Source organism: Xiphias gladius, chromosome 16 (genome assembly GCF_016859285.1).
Source record: "Xiphias gladius isolate SHS-SW01 ecotype Sanya breed wild chromosome 16, ASM1685928v1, whole genome shotgun sequence".
NCBI classification, from domain to species: Eukaryota; Metazoa; Chordata; class Actinopteri; order Istiophoriformes; family Xiphiidae; genus Xiphias; species Xiphias gladius.
Genome location: NC_053415.1, coordinates 15,847,646 through 15,867,500, shown reverse-complemented (window position 1 = coordinate 15,867,500; position 19,855 = coordinate 15,847,646). Strand labels below are relative to the sequence as shown.

At 42.0% G+C, this 19,855-nt stretch overlaps 1 protein-coding gene across 3 annotated transcripts in view; it reads right to left on the bottom strand.

The window, feature by feature from the left end:
* The window catches only part of LOC120801408 (multidrug resistance-associated protein 4-like), a 38,584-nt gene extending 19,072 nt beyond the window's left edge, over positions 1–19,512 (bottom strand). Inside the window, exons 1-20 of one of the 3 annotated variants that reach the window (XM_040148371.1) lie at positions 19,300–19,512; positions 18,250–18,360; positions 17,216–17,336; positions 16,878–17,102; positions 16,694–16,783; positions 16,398–16,561; positions 16,163–16,288; positions 15,549–15,798; positions 15,346–15,453; positions 15,028–15,117; positions 14,016–14,207; positions 13,766–13,860; positions 13,596–13,682; positions 13,351–13,447; positions 11,666–11,899; positions 11,298–11,429; positions 11,036–11,073; positions 10,662–10,756; positions 10,119–10,265; positions 4,527–4,606 (exon numbers count right to left, since the gene is read on the bottom strand). In XM_040148371.1, coding sequence (XP_040004305.1) covers positions 4,527–4,606; positions 10,119–10,265; positions 10,662–10,756; positions 11,036–11,073; positions 11,298–11,429; positions 11,666–11,899; positions 13,351–13,447; positions 13,596–13,682; positions 13,766–13,860; positions 14,016–14,207; positions 15,028–15,117; positions 15,346–15,453; positions 15,549–15,798; positions 16,163–16,288; positions 16,398–16,561; positions 16,694–16,783; positions 16,878–17,102; positions 17,216–17,336; positions 18,250–18,360; positions 19,300–19,373 — 2,556 coding nt within the window. In that variant the 5' untranslated portion in view covers positions 19,374–19,512. Of the gene's footprint in view, positions 1–4,526; positions 4,607–10,118; positions 10,266–10,661; positions 10,757–11,035; positions 11,074–11,297; positions 11,430–11,665; positions 11,900–13,350; positions 13,448–13,595; positions 13,683–13,765; positions 13,861–14,015; positions 14,208–15,027; positions 15,118–15,345; positions 15,454–15,548; positions 15,799–16,162; positions 16,289–16,397; positions 16,562–16,693; positions 16,784–16,877; positions 17,103–17,215; positions 17,337–17,701; positions 17,748–18,249; positions 18,361–19,299 lie in introns of those variants that run through there. The other 2 variants (XM_040148372.1, XM_040148373.1) reach the window with 2 other exon arrangements.
* Between the last annotated feature and the right edge of the window lie 343 nt (positions 19,513–19,855).

The window sequence follows — 19,855 nt, the reverse complement described above, 5'->3', positions numbered from 1 at the left end:
GTAACACAGAGACACTGCTCATTCATGTTTGCTGGTTGGTTAATTTGAATTCTAATTGGGCCCATTTCAGCAGGGGCCACGAAGGTCCGAGCCAGGCCAGCTTATCTGACAGTGGGGTCATCTGAGGGGACAGAGGAGGAACAGGAACCATTAGATAGGAGTCTTGCCTCCTCCTGCTCCCCAGGGCCTCTGTCGCCAAGGCCCTGTTTGATGTGATCCATTTGCGTGGTCTGCCGCTTATCATGTCAGCATCGGGAACACCGTGGCCCCCACCCACACTACACACAGATGACTCCGATAAATGATCCTACAAGCATACACCTCAGCCCCCAGACCACATCCATATCTCCTATGAAACCACACAGGAACAGAAAACTCCCAAAGCCACATCCCGCTGCACATAAAAGTGGATAAAAGGATGAAAGGTTTTGTATACAAACAGTTTAAATAAAGAATTACCACTAATTGCTCTTTAGCAAGAAAAGAAAGCTACCGCACGCATGTGATTCAGTCATTCAAGCAAACTGGGCCCACTGCTGTGTCCAAAGACCATTCAGATCTCTGCTGACCCTAATTGCTTTATTTTCTCAATGATTCTATCAGCTCTTTGATGTCCAAATAAATGTAGAAAATTGAAGTTAATTGCTATATTTGTGTTCTGCAATGATAGTGACTGTTGTTCCGCAGAAGAAAATAAACACTTCCCTTTAATTAAACATCCCTCTGGACACAAGGAATCAGTACGCTTTTTACAACCCCTTTTTCATCCTCCCTTTATTTACTGTCGGTGTGCAATATTTGCCACTGGGAAAGACGTGCAAACAAAACAGGAAATGAGGGGAACGCATGGTAAAGAAAATTCCTCAAAAGAAGTCCTCTGTCATTGCTGGGATTTTTTTTACTCCACACTTTCCGTGACAGAGCCGCACAATAAGTTGCAAGGGTCAGTGGTACTGAAACAAACAGGGCTGTTCCACTTGGGCCCTGGAACAATAGAAGTGACCCAATCCATTCTACTCTGTCTCTGGGCTTTATTTTAGCTTTAAATGCCCAGATGTTATGGCTTTTCTTTGGGAGAAATGACTGTGGACACCTCCTTCACATTTTCTCTTTCTGGGCCATTTTCACTTCATAAAGCTGCAGTCAATGTGTTTTGTGTGTGGTGAGGAGGGTCTGACACATACTGTGGTGGTCTCAGTCGCTGTCTACATTGGTGGCTCAAGTAGTCCTAGGATTAGGCCTTTGTGTGCTTTGAAAAGGTAAAAGAAGTCACTTATTTGGGCTCAGTCAAGCTGCTGATTTCCAACCCCATTTTGGAAATAAGAGAAAGGCTTTGAAATGCAGTCTCTCTCACTTTCTCTCTCTCTCTCACTCTCTCTACTATAAATCACTAGTGTCCAGCAAATTAATTCATTCCGTCACTGCTCCTTTCTCTTTCTCTTCCTCTTGATAACAACACAAAAACTTTTTTAATATGCAAGAAAACAGCAAGTCACACATACAAAAGTCATTCACAGAAAGCACAGAATTCATTATCTTCATCATATTGACATGAGGTGAGATTCTAGATGAGATCGAGACTTTGTTATGTAAGTTCCCAGGCTCAAACGACCCCAGGCCTGGCTTGTATGTCTGAGTCAGAGCAGCTGAGGTGCCGGACCGCAGCATCATGGGAGACCACACATACACACACTGGAAGCTTTTGCTGGCCGATGCTCGCCATCAAATGACCATGTGTGGTACTGCTGAGTGGCCAGTTAAGCACAGCCATAAGCGCGCGCGCGCGCACACACACACACACACACACACACACAGCTGTTTTCTTGTGTTGTTCTGGTTTATATTTACACTAAATTGACGAATAGGTGAATACAACAAGTATTCGTATAAGTTCCTTTTTAGGCTTTTTAGCTTTCTGTGTCATTTGTGTTTTTTCACCTTGTACAAGAAGACAATGGCACTGTCATAAAACAATGGTCAAAGGGGATTTATGGCACAGCCTATATATTTCCAGACAGGACCATCTCCTGTGTTTCTCAGACTAACCTGTGTAACGCCTGGAGCAAGTACATTCTTCACTTCTTCTGTCACCAGTGTGGTAAAGAAGCAAAGAAAGCCGATGAAATCCCATCCTACAGCACTCACGGTTACGTCAGCAGTTCTCATATCCCAGAAAGCCACTGAAGATGCCTGACACACAATGTGCCATAATATACAGACTCACACAAAGATCCACTCGCCATTGTTTTTAGATAATAGCTCATATTTGCTGTGTGTTTGTGTGTGTCTTCTGTGCTTCTGTGCTGGGGTTCTGTCTGCATACACATGCACACCCTCTTTCACCTCACACACGCAAACTGTTTTCTCTCTCTGGGTGTCTGTGGGTTTTTCTGCTGTAATTTACTGTAATGATTTATGAGCAAATGTTTATGGATGTTAATATGGCATTAACACTGGTGAGACCAGGTGAAGTCCCACTTAAATGAAAGCAATTGTCAGCTGGTGTATAAGCATAAACTCCCTGACAAACCGAATTTACATGGACGTTTAAGAAGACCTATGAACGTAACTATGGACCCCACAGTTAGTGGTGTGACTTGGTCAAGAGCCTTCACACAAAATCCTCCACTGAAAGACCCCAGTACTCACCCCTTATTGTCTTGCCCTCCTCGTCTGCCCCCTCTGTAAAAATAGAGGCAACCCAGGATTTAAAGGTCAAGTCCACACAAAAGCTGACAGTCCCAAAAGCCTGAGGTGTTTTTAATTGACATTTCTGTCTTTGTCCCCTGACCATAAAGAGGGGAGAGAAAGAGCCTTTTTCCCAATATACTAAATTACTACTAAATGAGACCTGGGGGAAAAAATGGGGCTCTGGGGTGTAACCAGGTTCCCCCAGCTCGAGGGAATCCCCTTGTTAGGCGAGTATGGGGGCAGTGACGAGGGGCTGTGAAGTGCTTACTCCACCATAAAGAAGGAGGCTCTGGTGCAAATCCTCGCACAGAAACAGTCTCTCCCCATAGAGAGAGATAAACCAGTTAGGGCATTGTTTATGAAGTTTCACTTTATTCCCCATTGACAACCATTTAAACAATGACTATGGGGAAATGTCTCTCCGCGTATGAGCAACAATAGCCGGGATCAGCAGCTTTTCTGCCCGGCTAATACCTTGATAAAAAGAGTGAAAATCTTCCTTCCTGAAAGCTTTAAAGAGTGCTCCATGAAAGACATCTGCAAACAAGAGCAGAAAGCAGCACAAACAAAAGTTTTTTTGTCCAAAGGATGCCACCTTGTCCACTATCACAATCACCTTCATCTTTCTGTTACAGCAAAGGACCGACAGAAACAACATGCATATAATATATTTAGTTTTATATTAACTCTGTTTGCTCTTCACTTATTATCTGCATGTTACTTTTCACTGCAATATGGAAACATAGTTAAAATAGTATTATGTCTTGTATCTCCTAATAACAAAAGGTAATAATCAATATAGTGGAATGGATAAGTCATGTATGAAGTACAGATAGTGTGTATGTGCAACACAAGTCTGTTTTCAGTGACGACCTAGTCTACTTTCACTGTTTTCAGTTGGACATTATGGGCCTTCTACAAAGTTACTATTTTACTCGAGCCATTATTCACCTTATTATCAAAATGAGGCGAACTATAGCAGACAAAAAGCTTTTGTGCGAATGATCTTTTGTGCTTTCAGAATTTAAGATGGCTTTTGTCTACTGTGAGATGGGTATCTGCCACAAACATCACTCAGGCATTGTGGAGGAGGGATTCGTTTTCAGCACGCCTTTGTTCTATTCTTTGGCCCTAACCAAGGAGCCACGCCTGCTCCTCTACCTCGAATTGTGCAGCGAACATTCCCTTCTTTGTGGCACTAGGTGCAAGAGCTGGCTCATCTCCGCAGGCTTTCGTAGGAGATAGCTGCCACAGTGGCAGGGTGGCATTTGGTAACCTAACCTGGTTATGCACCAGGGTGGCCCTTGGCTATCAGGCCTGTAAGACTGTAGCGCATTAGGTGAATTGCGCTAGGAGGGACGAGTCCTGCTCTGGACCTGTTCCAACTGGCCTGTCCCCTTCCCCCTCTACCACGCTTCCAGCTCCACTCCTGCAAACACATTGTACGCCTGATGATCACACTTTTTCGCTTTGCCACCCAACACATCATCCTTGTCACCCCCCCCCGCCTCCCCACTGTTTTTCTCCGCATCTGAACCATCATCCTGTGGCCTTTATTTCCTCTTTGGTTCCTTTCTCTCTCCCAATCACTTGCTTAGCCTCGGCACATTCTCTGAGGATGCCGTTTCTGTTGTGTCACACTGAGGGAACCACGCCCTCAGCCTATGTGCACACTTTTATTAAATCTGTGCAGGCGCTGGGCCGCGCTAGCGGGTAATCCTACAGTAATTGTTTCCAGATTAGGGGACCCAGACCACAATGCAGGTTTAGCCAGGCATGAAATGGCCTCCCCATGCTGCAGTGGCAGCGACCAAACCTGCCGAGGTGAGACTCACCTGGATAAAGTCCACAAACGTCCACGGGAGCAGTGAGTCCAGGTAACCAATGTCCTTTGAAAACCTGTTGAGGATTCTTCCTGGGTAACAACACAACACAAATGAACAGATTAGATGAGATCAAAGTAGATCTATGTACGATAGAAGCACACATTTGACAGAATTTTTTTTTATTAATTATAAAGATGTTAAGTGTATAACTTGTACAACTTGTATAACTTGTAGGAAAATTAGGTGAAAAAAGGTGATGTAATGTTTAATTGTGTAGGGTGAGAGAACACTTGGGGTATTTATCATGTAATGTAATTTGCAGATCTAATTTAAAATAGTCCTCTATGACATTTGGAAGAACAAATCTAAGTCAAATATGAGCATGTTTTATCCTTTAGTGTAGTCCCACAGTAAAACAATATTTTGTTTGTTTTAATTTCCTTCAGTCTCACTAGACTATTGGGCAATTGTTACCAAAGTACCTTCCAATTTAATAGAACAGTGCTTATACACTCACAGGCCTATCTAGATTAAACAATGAATCATTATTTGTCTAGCGTTTCATAAGATTGCCCTACTCTTGGCTGAATACGTGAGGGAACCTTTTGTTTGGAAACAAAAGGGCAACAGAAGCTGCGTACCTGCCTTTATGTTCTAACTGGCAGTGTCAGTGACGTTAATTGAGTTGCCTCCAATCTGCTCAGGTGTTCATTATTTTGGCTGGTGCTCTGCAGGTGCTGTGGCAGCCCTTTATTGTCACTCCTATAGTAACTTTGCTCCCCTATTCTGATCCCACAGCACATAAGATTACACTCCAGCTGCGTTCACACACTATTTACTGCAGGGTCAGTGATAGCCAATCCCCGCACTAAACTACCCAAAGGCAGGCAAGACAGAAAGGCTTTCTCTATCGCTGTCCCCGAAGGAAACCCCCAGACTCACAGAAGCCGACAAAAAGTACCACAGGAGTGACAGGATTGCCACTGCTAGAACTGGGCTTAAGTTAAAAGACAAGAACAAGCTGTGGATTTGTTGTGTCTACTCTATAGTGTATATCCCTTGTCAAAGTTCCTCCAAAAGGGCGTCATAACCACACAAGCATGTTGATGAGTTTATCCAGGCTCATAGAAAAGGCCATGAAACAGGGCGGGACTTGGTAAAGGAACAAGAGAGGGAAGGGCTGAACGGCACGTTGGCGCAATGTGGTGGTATGGCACTCTCGAGGCGTAGTGAAGCCATAGCACCACTGACCTAAAAGTTGCCTCGCAGCCTCCCAGTCAGTCCTACGGAGGTTGGCCCTGTAATCACCTCTCTCCACGGCCGTAAGCAGCTTACAGCTTTATCCAAAATACCGCTCCCGCCTAAAAACATGCATGCAGACGAGGCCGGGCTCCCCATAACAGCCATTGCATAAACCCAGCCAGAGCATTATTCCCTGCAACAACCCAGCAATGCTCCAAATCAGTACTGATTCAAAGTCAAGTGGCGTAAGCATGTTGTACACTTGGAGGCAGACTAATCTTATTCACAGTGTGAGTGCCCCTTTAGCATACAGACATCCCGAGGGGAAGGTTCAAGCAAGGGGGTAAAGCCGCTACTACACTAGTGAAGAATATCGCTGCTTTAGTCTGGGAATGGGGGGAGTACTTGTCAAACTGTGTTTGTGGAAGATCCAATAATATTTTATGTAATTTTACTGTCTAAGCCATAGATGACCCAAATTCATGCATATCTGACAAACAATGCCAATAAGAAAAGGAAAGGTTTCTCCGAGTTACATCATACCATGGTTGGAGGGTGTTAGAGCAGAGAATATCAGTCAGCTATCAGCTGTTTGACAAGCGGCTCAGTTGACAGCGAGTTTCAGAGGGGATGAAGTAAAGACCCTTCTCCATCCTGCGCAGACTATAGAGGGGATACATTACAGTGATGCAGTTACACAAAGACATTCACTGCATGGAAATGCCTATGAGGTAAGATCGGCATGGGACAATGGCTTCAATCACTATGGGTGGTTGTCAACAATATCACCTATTGTGTAGAGAGGGGTATAGACGTTTCAGGATATCAGCAGCATTAGTATCAAACAATTTCTCATGGTTTAAGACTCCAGGGGTGATTTGCACCACTTTTTAAGGCTCAGGAAACATCAAGCCCTCCCAACTAAGGTGGCCCCTTAGGTGGAGATATTAGGTGAGCAGGGCCCCCAATCACACTTAAAGAAGTGGAACAGTGGGGTCCGGCTAGAGCAAGGCGTGTGGCAAATCGCTGTTTCCTGTAAACATCAAGATAAGGGGACAACTCAGAGCCGCTCCATGTGTGGGCCCCAGTGCAGTTGGAGGGGCCTTTCAGTGAGGCAAGTGCGATAATGAAGGAATACTGGGGAGGGGGCTGCCAAGGCTGGAGGTGGCACAGCTCACCTGCACTTCCATGAAGGGCCCAGGAGCCTGGGGCAGCCTCCCACCGCCGGCGCCTTGCTGCCAATACTAATACATTCTAAATCCATTCTCTTCGCTCACACCGCCAGGCTCCTGCAATCTCCTCTCCTTCCCTTTCATGCAATTAAATAGTGGAAGTGCCGAGCGAGGGGGAGCCCTATCAGCCATACTGCACACACACACAAGGCTCCATCTCCACATTCAATTTACACACTTCGATATCATCATCCTCTCTGCAGTACTTCCTCCACTTTGCTCTTAACACTCTTCCAACCCAGACGTGAAATACAGACATTAAAAACATTGCCTCTGTAGACACAATTAGAATCTCACATCACTGACTACTGAAGATCTAAAGTTCCCTGCGTCAACAGCAACTGAGTGACACCCAGTACTGAGATGGCCCACTATGCCGATGTGAAAGGGGGACAGTAGCGGCGTGTCTGTGTGTGTGTCTGTGTGTGTGGGTGTGTGTGTCTGTGTGTGTGTGTATGTGTGCGCGCGCCTATGCGTGCATGTGTTGACTGAAACTCTACTCCTTGACTGTGCTGATGAGCTGAAGCCCTGGCCTGCAGTCTCTGAGGGGATTAGCCCACTCAATGACACTAAATTACAGGGATCAACATCAGCTCAACACATCCACCGCTGTCTGTGCTGCTCCAACTGAATCAAATTTGGATGAACAGCTGTAATAAGACTACACGTATTGCTAAAATTGAGCAACATGAATATATTAAGTTAAGAATATATAAATTCATATAATAGAGAAAATAACAGTCTGTAGTGTTATCAACATCATCTTGCTATCTTAAAACTTATCAAATAGTATTGTTGCAAAATATAAAGGTCTTAATCACCAAAAGCCCCAGCTTGGAAATCAACTATCTCCACACAGCACAAAAGATAACACAGAATCATGATTCAAATGGCGCAGAGGCATTCAGTGGCTGATACAGAAGAGCTACAATGCCTCTCCATCAATCATAATTCACCACTGCTGTACTCTATTGTTATAAACCACATTCACAGAATAACAAATAAGACCTTTGTGCAGCGACGCTTGAAATGGTAACCTTTAACTCTGAGGACAGCTATCAAACACTGGGCCTGTTCAGCAGCAGTGCACCTATCACTTACACATGTAAACAGTTGTCAAATCCTTAACAACACATACTGTAGGCACACAGTTACAAATTACCCGCACTCGTGGCAATACATAGGTGTGGATGTGGAAGCAGCTCTGATGGAGGTGACAGTTATTGTATAAAGGGAAAAAATCTTTCAGACAGAAGCAAAATATTACGAAGGTAAGAAGAGAAACTGGCAGAGCTGACAACAGCTGTCTTTGTCCTGGTCTTTTTTTTTTAATAAGGTTGGGCTTAAGTGAGTCAATCATTTCAAAAAATATAGAGCAGGAAAAGAAAAAAAAAAAAAACAACGGATATGGAGACAAAAGACACACAATCTCCGGGATGCTTGTCTATAAATCCAGTCAGACACACAGTGTTGTTTGCCAGCCTGGAGGCCAAGCTGTAATGACTGGACTGGTCATACAATGGTTACTGATAGCAGCACAACAGCAATCAGATAGCAGTGTCTGTTAAGCCTCTCCTTTGCTGCGCTATTAAACAGATTATTACATTATTCAAAGTGTTTGTTCTCCTCCTGTGTGTAGATTACCAAGCAAGGCACACCCAGATAAGCCGTCAGGTAGTCCAATAAGTAACACAACGGCAGCACTAAAAACAAAAGCCAAAGATTAAGACCTGTGGTGTTTGCTCCAAACACAGCTTTTCAAAGGAAAGCTTTGTCGCTACACCCACTTCTAATGCCAGAAGAAACCACAAGCTCCTGAACACCCTCAAATCATATTTAGACTTGTGTTACCAGCTTATTATGACTCATTATACAGACACAAGTTCCCTTCTTGTTGAGAATTCCCACCCGAGCTGATTGTGTTGTACACGCATGTCACTATGAAGAGATTAGGCTGAGTAATTATCTGCTGACAGGTGAACAATGCTCCAGAAAAATTAAAGTTATCAAAGTGGGCCACTTGACAGTTGACTTTGGATATGAATGACAGATTGCAGTGACATTATTTTACCTGATTAAAAGAGGTCTTTAATTAATACCACAAAATCAAAGACATAAATTAACAAGAAAAACAAAATGTTTAGCAAATGATTCAAACAAATCCTGAATTATTCTCTCAGTTTTATTGGTTTCTATTTTAAAACGTGGTGCAAAACACGCCTCAAGAAAGATCAGCAGCCCTCCTTGAGTAAAGTCAGACGCATTTGGAGTGTTTGCTCACTTTTAAAATCATGTCCATCTGTCCACTCCATTGACCCAGCAGCTACAGCCTTCAAAGTTAATGAAATAATCACAGATTTCTGATACAGCGCACAAGACAAATATGTCTGTATTTACACAGCACTCTAGTCCGAGCACAACACTGTCAAAGATCTACTGCAAACAGTATTTATTCAATCATTGTTTGCTTTTTTGCTCAGGCTCACAATAAAAAAGATAACACTGTCTTTGTTCATTTTAAATACATTATAGCTAAATATTAAGTCTTAATACAAGGTTTTTTGACTGACTTGGCCTCTTGGTTACACAAGCTTTACCTCCCGGCCCCAACTTTTATGATGCCAGTTCATTCACAGTCAGATTTTAAACCCAATAAACTAACAGTTACCTATCTTTAAGCTTGATCAACCAAATTTACAGTTTATATATTATTAAAGATATCAGATTCACAAATTAATAATAGTTATTGATTCAATTTATACACATATTAAATGTGCATTTCAATAATATAAAATTTTTGAGTACGAAAACATTTTTTAGAATTTTATATGAAGATTGTAACATTTGAAAGTGTAAATTATTATATCATATGGAACTTGATAACAATTACAAACTATGGAGTTTAAGGGCAAGCATACGGAAGCTTGTAGTGGATCACTACAGTAGTTAGTAACAGTCTGCTCTCTAGTGGTGAGATGTTACAACAATTACTTCTACAGCAAGTGCAGCTGGATGTTAACGTTTCATAATCGGCTCATCATTCCTGTATAACCTTGGCCATGCTAGAAGTAAGTTATCAGTCATCAGTTATTTAAATGAGAACTTGATATGGAGGTGAGCTACCTACCGATTGGATTGATATCGAAAAAGTGTATCGGGGTCCGGAGGATGGCATTGAACATGCTGTTGTGTAGGGTTTGGGCTGAGCTCACCAGGACATTAAAGAAGACCAAGCTGCGAAGGAAGCCAAACACAACTGAGGTGGCTGTTAAACCTGACAAAAGCAGAGAAGAAAAATCCATCAGCAGACTACAATGCCATCCTTATGCCTGTTCCAAGATTAGCTATGCATTTATGATGACATTATTAAGCAAAAAAAGATATATTCCACTTTATTTTTTCCATCAATTGTGTTTTGTTTGTTTTTTTTTTTGTCTTGAGTGCTGATGTATCATTGTGGACACAAGGCTTTAAACAGTGAAAAGGGTGGGAGTCACAGGGAGACAATCAGAGCAGTACAACAGCAGCAAACAAGAAAGGCACTGCTATCTCTCAGTACAGCTGAGGCCCATGTACACATACACTGGGCCTTGAAGGCCTTGGGCCACAGCCAAAGAACTGTGGGTCTGTTCATTGAATGGCTGTGTATTGAGAGCTCGGTGAGCTTCACCTGCGTAAACACCTAGGTACAGGTCAGGGTCCAGCTGCCGAGGGAAGCTGCCATTGAGGTGCTCTGTCACATTGATGTGCTTCTGTTCAGAGGCCCTGCAAGTCGGCCACAAAAGAAAAAAATCCACAAGGACAAGTAAACACAAAGAAGAAATAAAGCTGCAACATGAAGGTACTAGACAAAACACATTCCCCCTATCGTTTCAACAAGTGATGGACAGTTCCAAGAAAAACAGTTTGGTTCAGTCGTCGTCTATTAAATTATCAACCATTTCCAGTCTGTTAAAATATGTCAATTTGGCTTACAAAACCTGTTATTGTCATTTTAAGCAAGCTTCATGTTTTTCACAGGGTGAAAGAGAAACAAAATCTCACCAGCAAGCAAGCCACCAGTCCTGCAGGACAAATGTAATCTAAACAAACATGAAAATAAGCAAACACAAACAATCATTATTCATGTTTTACTTTACACACTAAAACACAGCAAAGAATAAACACATGACAAAACTACTTATTTTGAGTACCAATTATTAGATTGTTCAGTTTTATATAAAATTCACTTGACACAAATTATGTCTTGTTTTTTTTCAAAACTGATAGAAAACAAACGCCAGATTAATTGAAGAAATTAACTCACATGTGCTACGGCATTGAGTAAAATGAGGACAAGGAGGACCAGGAAGTTAGCACCTGCCATGAAGTATTTCACATACATACGCAGGCCGACGTTTCCCTCTGAGCGCCTTTCCTCCTCTGTTGGTGGCACTACCTACAGATACACACTTGTGTCAGTACCAGTCATTCAGCAACACTTCCAATCAAGCTATAATCAATGGGGAAATGTGAGTATCTTCTGCTCTCTAGTGGCTGAAAGGAGGCACAACAGGCCTTTTCCCCCCCATAAGATGCCTGCACTTTATGCCTAAAGCTTGATAAAAACTGTTTTGAGCTGCTTACTCTCAGGACTATTTATTTAAAGTACTAAAAGGTTTAAAATACACCTACCACTGCAAGTGGCTCGGCTCCCTCAATCAAAGAGTACCGAGAGGAGGAAAGGGAAGACATGGAGGACATGGAGTTGTCAGAGAGTGTATGGGGGAAGTGGGAGACAGACCCAGGGATGGGAGATCTGCCTTGGCTCCCCTCCCCCTGAGCCTCCTCCTCCTCCTTAAGCAGCAAGGTAAAGTCTAGTCCAGAGCCCTGCAACTCACTGTAGGTCCCTCGTGCCACCATCTGGCCCTGACAAAGAGAGAAGAGAGGTGCAGTTAACAGCACAAGAATTCAGACACAGTCATGGCAATTCCGGCATCTGTAAGTGACATGATATTTAGGCAAATGAACACGTACCCTTGCCAATATTACCAATAAAAATAATATTCATGTTTGCCTATACATGTAACTTTTAAACCCCTTACAAAATGATATCCTAATTGAGGGTTTTCACAGAAAGTTACTTAATGTCATCCACCATTTTAGAAGAAGACCTCAGTATTGTTGAAAAAAAATAATCATAGTTGATAAATGAAAAATATTCAAGTTAAAGTAACAAATTGGTGTCATGTTTATTTTAAGTACAAGGGTAAATCATGCCTTTTAGAGAGTTTTACCTGCTTCACCCCAATCACGAATGTGGTGGTGTTTTTTATTATTGTTTATGAATAAAAGCTGTAAAATCTGCTAATCAATATTATTCCCAATTCTTTTCTATATTGTCATTTTAACCGGCCCAGAATAAAATGAGTAGATGTAACTTGGAAAGGGTCCCTCATAGTGGTACTAGTAAATTCACAGAAAAAATGCACATACAGTATATCGCATGGTTATGCTGAGGACCAACTGATACATAGACAAAAACAGAGACTAGCAGGTGCATCAAGGCAAACGTCCTAATATTTTTCCCAGGAGTCAAAGAAGACCAAACCAGAGCTAAAACGACAGTGAGTATTGGACCTAACTCAACAAGCAGCTAGACCGTCTGTTCCAACAGGATGATAATGAGCTGGGAGTCCTAAGTACTGCAGGTAATTGTTTGTTAGCACATTAGCAGAAGCATCCAGCTGTCAGCTTGTTCTATAGCTCTTCTGCCACCCATTTGGCCAGACACTGAACCTTTTACAGTAATCAGTTAGGGATCTGCTCTGTCACAGCCATGGTAATAGGTCACTCCCTGCTGCTTATTGTGGCTCTGCATGTCCTATACAAAACAGACTAGTTCTGACCCATAAAGCAGTGAGACATAGGCACTTTTGATACTTCTTTTTGCTTTGAAACTGGGTCACCACTTGAATCCACTCCAATCACTGTGTATCAAAGCTGACTACAAATGCTGCCCTCAGGTAACCACAAACTTTTTAAAGCAAACTTTAAAGCTACAGAGGGAGAATTTGATACTCAAAAGATAGATTTTGGGTGTAGAATCACTGAAATAATAACTGAGCTGAAAATGTAATGGAATTGGACATAAAAGATTTAACTACAGCAGAATTATACAATATATACTAACACATGTGCTCATGTGTGCTCATGAAACTATATGAATTGCATCCACTCAGAGTACATAGAGCATCATAACCAGTAACAGCTCTTGTAATAGCTTACTTGATGCATAAAAATTCTGTTTTGAGCACTGAGCACCCTCTTTGCCGTGAAAACTTTGTAACAAACACAAAAAGAGACACACATGCACATACTTCCTTTAAGACAACTATCTGATCTGCGGCCTTCAGATACTGTAGTTGGTGAGTAACCAAGATGCGAGGCTTCTTCCTCAAAAGTCCACAAATGCACCTGAGCAAAACAAATATTTTTGGGCAGAAATGAAAAACCGCTAGTATATTTTCATCAACATAATAATTAACACTTGGTTAACTGAAATGTGTTTTGCACTGAATTTCTCCATGCAAAAGAATGTGGAGATGTTAGTAACAAGACTTACTCTTCAAAGAGGTGCCGGCCCACCTCAGCATCCACAGCACTGAGCGGGTCGTCCAGCAAGTAGATATCTGCATCCTGATACACTGCTCTAAAAAATACACACATATGGAGGTTATCTCTGACACTGACACCAAAGACAAAAATGTATTACCGTTTAGTCATTCAACACACCTGGCTAAGCTGACCCTTGCCTTCTGTCCTCCACTGAGGTTGGCCCCTCTGTCCCCAACCATCGCCAAGTCACCACCTGGCAACAGGTCCATGTCCTGAGCAGGGTGCAAATGTACCTCTACTAGTTATTCACATTTATACTGAGGTCACTACAAGCTAGATGTGCTAAAAGTTGCAGATAACTTGCCTACACAGTATGAAAATACAACGGGGCATCAAGAACAAGAACATGACTCAAAGTGATTCTCACTCTCTTGAGGGCGCAGGCTCTCAGAACTCTATCATACTTCTGGGGGTTGAGCTCTTTGCCAAAAAGGATGTTGCTTCGAATCGTACCAGGTAAAATCCAGGGCTGCTGAGAAGTGTAGGTCAGCTCGCCTTTGACTTTGACCACACCACCTTCTTGACTCAGTTCTCCCAGGATGGCACTGAGGAGTGAGGACTGAGATGCACAAAACACACACAAAGAAAACGGTTTTTGACATTGTGGGAAATACCCTTACTTAACTAACTAGAGTTAGATGAGAAGATAGATACCGTTCTCACATCTGTGCAGTTAGTATGGAACTGAAGCCAGGAGGCAATTAGCTTAACCTAGCATAAAGACTGTTGCTCACATAAATGACAGAAAAGTAGTTACAGCGCAATATCCCAGTCACACCACAAATTACCGTATGTGTCTGTTCGTGTACCACTAAAACAAAAAAGATGCTAAGCTAATCGTCTACCCTACCTTGTAGTACCATGCTTACCGCACAGATATGATACAGGTATAGCTCCTCATCCTGTAACTCGCGAATACGTTTATTTTTTAAAAGACAGTTAATTAGTGACATTTCAAGAAACCAAAAATGAAAAAAAGTGGATTTTTCTGCATGCACACAAGCTAACTGTGTAGCAGATGTCTAACTATCTAGCTAGCTAGCTTCCTCTTGGCTTTAATGAGAAATGCTCTTGTTATCATAGCACTAGAGAGTTTAGGATAAATTTATGGCAAAATGAAGGAATCTTGTTAATGTACATGTCAAAATATCGAATGTCTCCATTGTATCAGTCAGCTTGAATGACAACAGTAACATTTCATATGGCATTCAACTGCTGCTGAGAAAGTAGAATCTCACCACTAACTCCATGCTTGTTAAAACACTGTTGGTAAACACAGCTGATTTCAACATATGAACTATTTAGACTTACTTAATGTCTCAGGTTTATAATCATGTGCATGCATGACTGTAAATCCGAGACTAGAAAAAAGACCTGACCTTTCCAGCCCCGACAGGTCCAATTACTGCCAGGAGCTGCTTTGGCCTCACTGTGAAAGACACATTCTGTAAAGTTGGAGCCTCTAGCATCTGTAAGAAAAGGCAAATGAAACACTGTTATGTACTCACAATGCAGTAAGTCATTTAAAGTCTGGTTTACTGTGTATCGATCAAAATCACAGGTTTTCCTGTGGGCTTCACAATCTGTAGCATATGACACTATCTAAGTTTAGACCCTCAAGGAGTCTGGGGATTGCTGCATGTGATGTAATTTTAAGATAAAAGGGTGAGAGAGACATTTCGCACAATGTTCCTCACCTTATCCCAGTAGCATATTAAATCCTGAATCTTCACCATACAGTCCTTCTTCTCTGCCCCAGGAAGTCCGAGATGCTGAGGAGCAACTTCATCCAGCAGAAGAAAATTCTTACGGGAAGAATCATATTTACAGCTTCAATTTTCATATATAGTTATGAACACACACTGGGTATAAATATGGCTTCTGTCTGTGGTGTATTTACTTTAATCCTTCGGATACTGACGTGAGTCTCAGAGACCTTCTCTACGGCAAAGGGAAAGAAGAGCGTAATGGTGAGTCTGACTGCCCCATAGAGGGAAACAGCCATAAACACTCTGCTAGCAGACAGCTTGTTTCCTGTCAGCACGTAAACACACACGGTGATGAAGATGATGATCTTGCTGGCCACAAAAAAAGATGCCATGTTCAGGCCACGCAGGTAGGAGCTTTTCATGATCTTGGAGATTTCCATTCTGTACAATAACAAGACATGTTTGTCAGTAAATACTACTTTACGTATATATTATTATTCTCATTTTTGGCCTCATACATGACCAGTTATTTGTCTATATGTTTGTTGATTAGCAGAATATTACAAAAACTTAAGAGACTTTGTTGAAATTCAGTAGAAATTAAGTTATGGTGCAGATACAGGAACTTTTAAAAACTTCTTAACATCGCACAAGAAGACATTTTTTGAACATTTTTGCTACTGTTCTTATTAACTACTTACCTGTATGAAAGATTTGCACAACAGGATAATATTATCACGCTCTTGTATCATGACTGAACAGTCTCATCAGAAATTACAATAGATATGAAGAGGGACCTATCTACCTTCTGACCTCATCCACCAATGCAGCGAAAGGCTTCTCCCACCCATACATCTTTATAACGCGGATCCCAGAGATGACTTCATTCATTGTGCGTATTCTCTCATCGGTTAAGACTGCTGTTTCAGCCCTAAAACAGCAGACAGAAATTCTAGCAATGGCACCAGTGCAACAAAAACTTTTCGAAAGTAGAGAAAACTTTTATTTTTATTTGATAAACCTGCCACATAACTACCAACCTCAGTCTAGAGAACAGACGTCCGAACATGGTCTGTATTGGCATCAGGATGAAGAAGACAGCCATTCCCGCAAGGCATGATGGACCAATCGCATACATCAACAATAATATCACAGTTGCTGCTTGTAAGGGGCCAATCCACAAAAAGTGCAAGTATAAGGTTACCTGTAAGAAAATGATGAATAAAATATTTTGCCAAGGTACGGTCTGGATTAGTGAATTGGTAAATCAAATGTAAAATATACATGTACATACAAAACATAATCTGAACATATATAACTACTTTCAGATAATTACCTCATCAAATTTGTTGACATCGTTAGATAAGAGGTTGACAATTTGTCCAGTGGTAGTTTTGGCCAATGCTGTGCTATTAAGACATAAAGCCTTTGCAGAGCAAAAGTGTTACATCACGTTATAAAAATCAGAGGAATATGACAGAGGATGACATTTACACATCGATGTGTCACTAATGACTGACCTTCCGATAGATCATGTTGCACAGGGCCACGCGGATCTTCATGCCTGCTCGCTGAACGTGGTAGAAATAGAGATGATGAAGGATAGCCAGGCCAATGGTTGACAGGGAGATGCCTGCAGCATAGCTGTAAGCCTCATAGACTGCAGCTGTGTTGATGGGGTCATAACTCTCAAAGTACTCAATTAGCTTCCCAAGCAGCAATGGCTGAATGACTTTGATTACTTCCTGATAGAAAATGGGATGTAAGGCAGATATGTGGATGTGCTGCATTAGAACAAATCTTCATTCTTAATGCAGCATTGCTCACTGTGTTGTTTCACTGTGTAACTGCACTGTACCTCTATAAAGATGTATATTCCAATGAGTAAGTATGATCTCCAATAGCACTGAACAAGAGCTTTGGTAAGTTTTGGTGGGCGCATTTCTTTTGCTGCCTGTTGAATTTCTTGATTCCAGTACCTTTGAAAGCATGAAGAGGTGAAAAATAAAGCCATGGTTATTTTCAGTCAGAGATCTTTAACTAACCAAACTCACTCAAAATAATGCACTGCTGGTGATTCCCAAGAAATCAATGGAAAGTACTCAATGTTTCTAGAAAGAAATCACAGGAAAGATGTACTTCTATATATTTCAGGTAGCATAATCCATATATTGCTTGTGTGGATGTTACCTAAGTAACTGCAAAGCTTGTACCATTAGGCGTCACTGATCTAAACCTGAGACGCGTGTTGTTAGTTGACAACTGTGCTAGTCATACATCCAGAACACATGCTTAGTAGGTAATAGTAAGAGAGGTGTTACTATAAGATGGAGGTGGTTGGTACCAAACAAGTGCTGAGATGGACCCATTCAAAGCGCCTATCATGGAAGCAAGTGCTGAGAATGGCCAGAAGGTGGTTTTGTCAGTCCTCCTGAAATGATTTGAAGTGGGGGGAAGTAGGGCAATCAAGGTAAGGGGGTCTTAAGGGCCTGGCTGGTACTGACAGGCCTAAGAGGCCGCATCTGCAGGGGTTGCAAAACCCATATCCTCAGCGTGGGAGCTGTTCAGAGAGGACAAGTATAATAGTTCAACTTGTGTGCAAATCTCTACTAAAATTAAAAAAGTGACACAATGATGGTGGATAAACCCATGTTCAATGTGGATCTAAACCTGGCCCGGGTTCACGACCCTGATCCTGACCAGCTTTGAGGGCTGGGATATACTGCTCAGCTTCAAGTCATAAGACTTTTCAGTCAATACTATGTATTGATTGGACTCTGAGAAAAAAAAAAATTAAAATTAGAAGTTCATTTTTATGAGATAATCCTAAAATACAGGCAAGTATCACAAATACTATCAAACAAAATTAACAAAAGACATTTAATGTCGTACCACTGTAGTTCCTCCCCAAGTCTTTCAGATGCATCCTCTGGTAGAACGTTATACATGTCATCTTCTTCCAACTTCCTCTTGTAGCCGATTCTGAACAAGGGATTCAGCCAACTAGAGATAAAGTATACAAAGGCATGTTCAGTACAGTAGTTAAATTCTTACTTATATATGTTACCTTAATGAAGGTGTAAACGCAGGTGGGCAGTAACTGAGTACATTTACAAAGTAATCGTGCAGTTTTTAATTCAGAAAGCAGTACTTTTCACCTTACAATTCAGGCGTAAATACCGTGGGCTACTTTTTACTCCGCCACATTTGTCTGGCAACTGTAATACTTACTCAAAATGTTCAGCATGTTGCCTGTCATTTCGTGAAATATTTCTGTGGCCATGGAAAAATGCTGCATCGCCAAAATGTCAACCGGGTAAACATGAAAATCCGCTTTCACCTGAAGACAGCGATGCATTGCTACTCTACAGTATGGAAGCAGTCCACCTGTACAAGCTACAGCATTTAAATACCATTTAATTTGTTGTTAACTTGTTTGGTTGACTTTTTACTATTTAATTTTACTTCAGCAATAGTATTACTTTCTCTCATGTTCTTTGTTTAAGCACTTTGTAACCATGTTAAGAAAAGTGATTTAAAAATATACAAAGTCATTATAACAGTTAAATCTAAGTTTTAATACTTTTACTTGTAATGGAACACTGCTACTTTTACTTCACTACTGAAAGAGCAGGAGTAGCCTTCCTCTCCCAGCACTTGGGCGCACTCTGCACTCTCTCCTGCTCGAGGATTACCAGTGTGAACACTTTTGCCTGTTGTGGTTTAGGACTGCTGGAATAAATTCATGTCATACAGCCTGAGCTCTCTCTCCTCCGTGTGCGAGCAGTGTGGTTTATGTTTATGCATCGACGGATTCTCAGCTGCTACCTGCTATCACATCCAGGGACAGCCTCTCCAGAGTGGCCACAGACTGTCACACAGGAGAGCTCTCCATTCCATTAATGTCAAGCACGGCTGTCACCGTGAGGCCGGTTTTCTTACCAGAAGAAAATCTTGGAGAGAAGATTAGCCGAAGCCGACGGATTATCCTTCGACTCCTTCCGCAGAGGTTCCATGCCCCAAACGGTAAAAAGCAAAGTGAAGACTTTCTTTGCGGGCTGTGCGGCGGAGGGATATCGATAAAGACTCGGAGAAGAAAGCACTGGGGGAGACAGATGCTGTGGACTCCAAAGTCTGCTAATATGACACCTGCCAACATTCAGGTCAGGATTACCGCAAGAGACGCACAGCCGGTTTGGCTGTCAGGTGAGCGGGGCGCTGCGTAACCCCGCCCGCCGCCTCCAGATTGGCCGGCGCAAGTCTCCATCACTTCCTTGTCCAATCCTATTTGCGCAAACTTTCGCGTGCACTTTTTGTCGGGACCTCACAGAAACGCTGGTGCATTTGTTTTGGTTTTGCACACATAGGCCTACAAAACACCGTGGAAGCAGTGCTGAAACTATTGATAGGATCCTTTACACAGAAAAAAAAAGCAATAGCACACTGTGCAAATACTTCATTACGAGTAAAAGTCCAGCACTCGCCATTTTATTACAGT